Here is a 6,940-nt window from a genome sequence, read left to right as displayed (position 1 = left end):
GGCACCACTAACTCGGATAACACCGGCCCAACAACAGTGATCATCCAGTTCTGAAGATGGCTTTATCCGCGTCGCAGAAGCAATATGCTCTCCATCTGCCGACTACGTGGAACACGTCGATACTAAATGTTGGCTGTTGCACCATCCTTGACTGCTGATGCCCCATGGACCTGATCGACTCACCTCCGACACGTATCAATTTGTTGTACCTCATACAAGTCACATACAGGGTAGAGGGCTGCCTTCAAAACATGAGGCGGCACGAGACCGCACTGCAGCGGACTCTTCTGCAATGCTACATGCCACCACACCATCTATTTGGGCTCCATCTGACATCCGCCATCCACCAAACACATCTGTCCCAATCTCTTTCTCTCTCTATGTGTGTGTGTCTACCCTACCATCCACAAAACATCCAGTACTTGCCACTCATTGGCGGTTGCCCCCTTCCTGGCCTCCTTCCACGGGCCTCCCAACTCCAGCGCTTTCCGACCACGCTGACTATCACAGGAGACTACCAGTGTACATAGTACTTTCGTATATCAAGAACACTGGACAGGGGCCATGTCTTCCCACTCGTGGGTCCTATTGTCTGGACTCAAAACCGGTTTCTCCGACCAGCTGATGCAGACTACGCGCCGCCATGCCATGCATGACATCGTCAAGACAAGTCTTCATCGCTTCAAGCATTTCGTATGTTTACCTTCTCTAGGAAGGATCTTCGCCATCGGCACGGCAGGGATGTCAATGCCACCCGGGTACTCTGGGGACGGCAGACGGTATGAATTTATTTTTATAATGATTATTGTCAAAACTTCGTCTTTCGAATCAGCCATGGGAAGCCATGCCGGAACTTTCCGCCCGACCCGTCTCATTACAGAAAATCCATTCTGTATGCATGTATACCCGGTTTGGAGCGCCACTTGTAAGAGGGCGAAAAAGCAACTGCTGGGCTGTGCAATACCAGTTTCAAATGCCCTCCTTCGATTGGTCCTCGTACCTGCATTTTCTTCTTTGCTTTTCCCGCGGGGAAGGGAATACGAGTTCTGGGGAGAGGCTGAGGGACAAAAGCAGAGAAGAAAGAAGTAAAAACCCGATCATAATTACGTCGCCGCGCATGTCAAGCTCCCTGCAGGCCGCATGAGGGGACGAGGTTTGGGCCGCAAAAGCAGCTTACTCAAGAGAAGCGTTGGTTACTTTCTGCTGCTTCTACTTCGGGAAAATCGGAGGCATCACTGCATGTGGCGAAAGAAGCAAGCCATGCAGCAGCTGAACGCGGAGTACGCAGGGCTCAGAAGAACAGAAGGCAAAAGTAATAATCTAATTATTCGTAGAGAAAGAGAGAGATCATCTGCTGTCCTGACCCCCTTCGGTGGACGGCTGATGCCGCCTACTATCAACTACGTATACTATTGTTCCGAGCGGCGAGGACCGGCCCTCTCCGTGCTATTCTTGGCCATCACAAAGCAAACGAGAGACAATAGACTGTTTTCCCCCGCCTCGTGTGCCGTCGCTTTGTCCAGACGGGTAGACTCTGCTCTATATAGCACAAAGAGCTTGAACGCGTCTCGATTCATGCAGCTCATGAGTTTGAGATCTTCACATACACACTCATATCTAGGGGAGGAGGAGATTATTGCTTGCCTGGACATTGGTCTGCAACTCTCTCTCTCTCTCTCTCTCTCTCTCTCCCTCCCATACGGTCTACATCGAGCTGCTCTGACCGATTGCGGCTTCTCGAGCTGTCTCCCTCTCTCTCACACACACACTACAGCTTTTGCAGTCCACCAAGTAACTTCACACTGCACCCATCCACCCAAGAGAAATACACATACGTCCTGATCACAATGTGTAAGCTAACACCCCCCCCCCCAAGATCCAAACATCACTCTCTCTCTCTCTCTCTCTCTCTTCAAGTCCCGTATCTTTTCTTCTCTTCTCGTCCTTCCTCCCACACGACCCGCGGTCCACCAGGTGGCTAATAAGAGACACTCAACCCCAGGCTGCGCCTTCGAGGAACACAAGCGCTGTCAAAAGTGCAGCAAGATCTGGAACCGCGAGTCCCACCACATAGCCTGTGCCAGACCTTTATGCCGCCGCGACTTGAACCTCTCGAGCATGCCGCCCCTGGTGAACACCGATACGTGTCTGACGTGTAGGATGGCCAAGAGGCGGGAGCAGGAGGAAATGACGAGGAGGCCGGCGTCGAATGCGACTACATCGACGACGGCAACAACAGTGGCATCAGAGGAGGCAGAAACAGATGGGAGTCGTAGTGGCGGCGGAAGCAGCAGCACGGGCAGTAGGGGCAGTAGGGGCAGCAGTATGGGCAGCCGCAAGCTGACGCCGCTGTTTTGGGACTCGAAGATGAATGGGTTCAGTGACGTGTGGAGCTTCAGTGGCGAGTCGTCGGAGGATGATGGTTGGGACAGTGTGCAGTTTTGACATGATTTCTTACGTTGTTTGAGGTCCAGATGTCTTCTTTCCTTTCCTTTCGTTTTCCATTCTGTTCCTTCACTGCTTAATCGTCTCTCCAACCATCACTCAGTCATGCTGAACGCTTTTATGTAATGAATGAATAAGATGAATTGCTGGTTGAGCCATTGCTCAGCATAGGTACTTTGTCCAAAGGCATGAGTTGTATCAGGTAGTCTGGTAATATCAATTCGTCTTGCTTAAGATGGAAGAACAATAGAGCAAAGGGCAGGACTGACTGTACTCGTTGGTATACACATAGGGCCGTAATGCCATATCTGTCAGAACGGGACCGCAGTCAGATACAGGGCCGCAGATCGCAATCAGTATGCCATCCATCTCTCTTATGACGTTTGCCATCGCTTTGGTAGGTAGTGTTGGACATGCTGGTCGATTCTAGACGGGTAATGGCCCCTACCGAGTGTACTCAACAAGGTTGCGCGCCAGGGTGACCCTGATGCGGCGGTGAAGGTTGTGATGCGATGCGCCGGGGTGTCGTGCCCTGAGGCCGGGAGAGGGAAACAAACAGAGGAAGAGCAGAAAGCGGAGAGGAAACATGAGGGTCAGATTCCACACTGGCTTGGATACGCGACGATTGATTCTGATCAAGGCAAAATACAAGAGAACTATTTATTTTTAGAGACAGTGTTTCCTTAGTCTTGACCCGGAAAGGCAGACATATAGACCAAATGTATGACTTGAAGAGTTATTAATCAGAGGAAGATCAAGTCTCGATTTATCTAAACAGAAAACATTTCTAGGTGCACATCATGAGTGAGAGGGATATCCATAGACATCCTTATATGTGGCGAGACATGGCTTTTGGCCTCATACACGGGGCGGTCCCTTCCGTCACCATCATACAAATTTCATATTTTCAATTACGCAGTGCCGCGTTCACACGCATCATGAGACTGAATTCGACGGCTTCTCTGACAAGGTACTTGGGACATGGGTCTCAGAGCAGGAGAATGAGACCGAGATTGATGAATATTCTTCTGCCCGTCTTTACAATAAGGTATGAATCGTAGAGTCTGCCGCAGCAAATGACAAGGTCGAGACATCGAGACCAATTTAGATTCTACTTCTTTTCATTTGTCTTCTGTTTGAATCCTTGGACGCTTGTTCCAGGATTTGACAAAAGGGCTCATGTTTGGCGGACAGTCACTCGGCGTAATTATGCTGCCGATAATACAAGAGGCGGTCAACTGAGCAGCTCGCCACCCTCAGCGGGACAGGCAACAACGGCTGTCTGCAGTCTAGCAAATCGCCATGTCCGGGCACGACCAAAAGGTTTGGATATTTGCTGTCGAGCTGCCCGCTGAGAAAATAATCCTAACGCTGCCGCCATGAGCGCATGCACCCGTCTGCAGCTGCCACCCCGCTTGACTAAGATCACCGATCCTTCCTGCTGAGCCGGTCTGTAGAGAGGGATAGTTGATCCCGGCATACTGGTACAGCTCCGCATTGCAGCTGAATGATCCCGGAGACATAGTTTAGGTTTGGTATTGTTGGTGCTTGGCGCGGAAGAGCGCATAATGGCGCACCCCAACAGAGAAAAGTAGGGAAGGGTTTCTATACACTTATTGGATATCTCGTGGATGAAGCCATGGGCATTAGTGCAAGAGCTAAGCATAGCCTCATGGCAGACACGGCAAATCAAAGGCTCTTTCCACCCTGTGTAGATCACACTGTAGGCTTGGTCCTTTTGATGTTGGTCCACGCCCGTTCGTTCACATTATCGTGAAGGCATTCCGAAAGCCTTGTTGGTCTTCTAGTATGTATGCATGTCAGAGTTTCAAAGCAATGCCGCTCATAACCAATCCAACCAATATAGGTAGTATTTCCGCTACTAGGAAGCTTAGCTGCTATTGTTTAAGCAAAATTCATAGAGGTCCCGGCAACCAGTCACAAGTCCAGGCAGCCACAAACCTTCCCATGTTGTATCATAAGACTCTAGTTCCGGCCCACCTGCTGAAGATCTATGACAGTGCCCACAAGGATGCCGGGGTGCCTTTTTGAGGCTCAAACAAGTCGCTCTATAACAATTTCTCAAAGTCTCCTCCCCTCAGCTCCTGGAAGAACCTGCCAACATGTGCATATCATCCTTGGAACTTCACATTCTTACTTGAGACATCCTTTTCTACATCTATCGTTTACACCAGAAGCACCACTCATTGTTTGAGTACTTCCTTTCTCTTGTATTTCTTTATCTACCTGTCTCCCACTCTTTCTCCCCTTTCTTTCCTCTTTCGAAAGCTTCAACACGAGCACCAGACTCTCATATTCAACATCTTGGCCACTGTGTCCTCTCTTATGGTTTCTCTACTGCAGTAGGGCAAACAGGCGGACATGGCTAGTTTCAACGACATGTCGTCTTCGCTGCTGGCGGGCGCCAACGCCACAGTGCCACTACAGCAGATGGAGGAGTTTCTAGGAAACGTGGCTGGTTTCGGCTGGCTTCAAGGCTTCATCTCGCAGTGGATCAAGCTCGACATTACCACGATCGCCGCTGCGGTCACCATCCTAGGCACACTCTCGGGCGTATTCCAGTTCCTGCACTCGTTCGCCGTCAAGGTCTACTGGTACGTCACGCGGTTCTTCACAGCCTCGGTATCGATCAACGCGCGGGACAAGCTCAACCGGGAGGTTCTCAACTGGGTGGGCTCCCAGGTTCTCGCGCAGCAGGGCGCCCGAGTAATTACCGCTCGTTCTTCTCAGATCCATTCCGACGCCTTCTTCTACTACCGCCGCACACCGCAGATTGAGCGCATCGACTACGAGGTCGAGAAGCGCAAGCCCATCCAGTATCTGCCGACCTTTGGCAGCACGTGGTTCCGCCACGACGGCAATGTCTTCATCGTCCGGCGCGTCTCAGGGTTGGCTTCGGGTGCGTCGGCCACCACCACCTCCTCCTCCTTCATGGACAACGTGCCGGATGAGTTTGCTTCTGCTCCTGAGGGCACCGAGCCGCTCGTGGTTATGTGTCTGGGCCGTTCTGTTGAGCCTGTTAAACGGTTCCTCAGCACGTGCCAGAAATTTGCAGAGAAACAGCGCGGCGCGTATGTGACGATAAGGGTCTCCAAGTCGCGGTACGATGATGAGTCGTGGGAGACGACAATCTTGCGGCCGATCCGCCCGATCGAGACGATTCATTTTGACGAGGAGACCAAGGCCAGCCTGGTTGCTGATATTAAGTCTTACCTGGACCCTGTCACACGAAAGTTTTATACCGATCGTGGCATTCCGTACCGGAGAGGTATGTCAATAATTACATCTGCTACAGTCCTTTTCAGAGAGCGAAACCTACAAGAATTGTGATATCTCTTGGATGTACCTTACCTTATTACTTACGCCTTATGTGTGCTCGTATACTGTAGGCTATTTACTGCACGGCCCAGCCGGCACCGGAAAGACAAGCCTCTCAATGGCCCTGGCTGGCCTTTTTGGCCTTGAGCTTTACCTCCTCCACCTCCCCAGCGTGAGAGGAGATTATGAGCTCGAGAAGCTCTTTACCGCTCTGCCCCCACGGTGCTTCATTCTCCTAGAGGATATCGACGCAGTCGGCATCAAGAACCGTGGCAGCTTCTTCAGGCGTGCAAATGACGCGCACCAAAGCCCCGAGGACGACAACGACGAAGAAGAAGACGATGTGGAGGATGACGACAGCTCGAAGCTGGGAATCCGCAGCTCTCTCTCCCTGTCAGGGCTGCTCAACGTCCTGGACGGCGTCGCCTCGCAGGAAGGCCGGATCGTGTTGATGACGTCCAATTTTGCAGAGCGTCTGGACCGCGCCCTCGTTCGTCCGGGCCGTATCGACAGGATGATTTTTCTCGGCAACATCTCGCAGAGGTCTGCAGAGTTGATGTTCATGCGCATGTACGACGGGGATTCTTTGCTCGCCACGTCTCATGATGATACCCAGGCGGCGAGGGTGAGCGTGGCTGGAGAGGAGGAGCTGAAAAAACTGGCGCTGCAGTTCGGCAGATATGTCAAAGCTGATACTTTTACACCTGCGCAGTTGCAGGGCTACCTGCTGAACCACTGCAATGACCCCCGAGGGGCCGTGGAAGGGCTTGACAAGTGGATGGCTGAGGAGGAGGCCTGCATGGAGGAAAACAAGAAGCGCCTTCAGGAGGCTGCTCGAGCGAGAAGGAAGAGGAAGGAGAAGCAGCTGAGACTGCTGGTCAGCCCACGGCCAGGAATACACAATGCTTGTATGGGAACTGGAGGCGTTTCTGGTTTGCGGGACTCGATTCCGACACCGCCTGCCAGTGCTACACTTGCAAGTCGTTGTAGCTGTGGTGGCTCTTCCGACCAAGTTGAGGAGGACAAGGGGGCAGGGGACGGCCAGGAGGGCAAGATTGCGAGCACTTTCAATACTCATGTAATATCTGTTTGATTAGACTTTTCTACGGAGCTCTGAACTCGGTATTGGCGGTCGTCCTGCAGACCTTAATCAACC

General features: G+C 51.9%; 2 protein-coding genes across 2 annotated transcripts; both read left to right on the top strand.

The window, feature by feature from the left end:
- Nucleotides 1-1,847: 1,847 nt before the first annotated feature.
- Nucleotides 1,848-2,445, top strand: M406DRAFT_330016 (uncharacterized protein; the record flags this gene model as incomplete). Its single annotated transcript, XM_040920474.1, has 2 exons — nucleotides 1,848-1,851; nucleotides 2,003-2,445. 2 exons carry the CDS (start codon nucleotides 1,848-1,850, stop codon nucleotides 2,443-2,445), a joined length of 447 nt encoding a protein of 148 aa, XP_040777138.1.
- Nucleotides 2,446-4,896: 2,451 nt separating this feature from the next.
- Nucleotides 4,897-6,801, top strand: M406DRAFT_339447 (P-loop containing nucleoside triphosphate hydrolase protein; the record flags this gene model as incomplete). The annotated part of the gene is made up of 3 exons (XM_040921445.1): nucleotides 4,897-5,734; nucleotides 5,856-6,661; nucleotides 6,775-6,801. 3 exons carry the CDS (start codon nucleotides 4,897-4,899, stop codon nucleotides 6,799-6,801), a joined length of 1,671 nt encoding a protein of 556 aa, XP_040777137.1.
- Nucleotides 6,802-6,940: the final 139 nt, after the last annotated feature.

This window comes from Cryphonectria parasitica (assembly GCF_011745365.1).
Source record: "Cryphonectria parasitica EP155 unplaced genomic scaffold M406scaffold_4, whole genome shotgun sequence".
NCBI lineage: Eukaryota > Fungi > Ascomycota > Sordariomycetes > Diaporthales > Cryphonectriaceae > Cryphonectria > Cryphonectria parasitica.
This window is presented reverse-complemented; position numbering and strand designations above follow the sequence as displayed.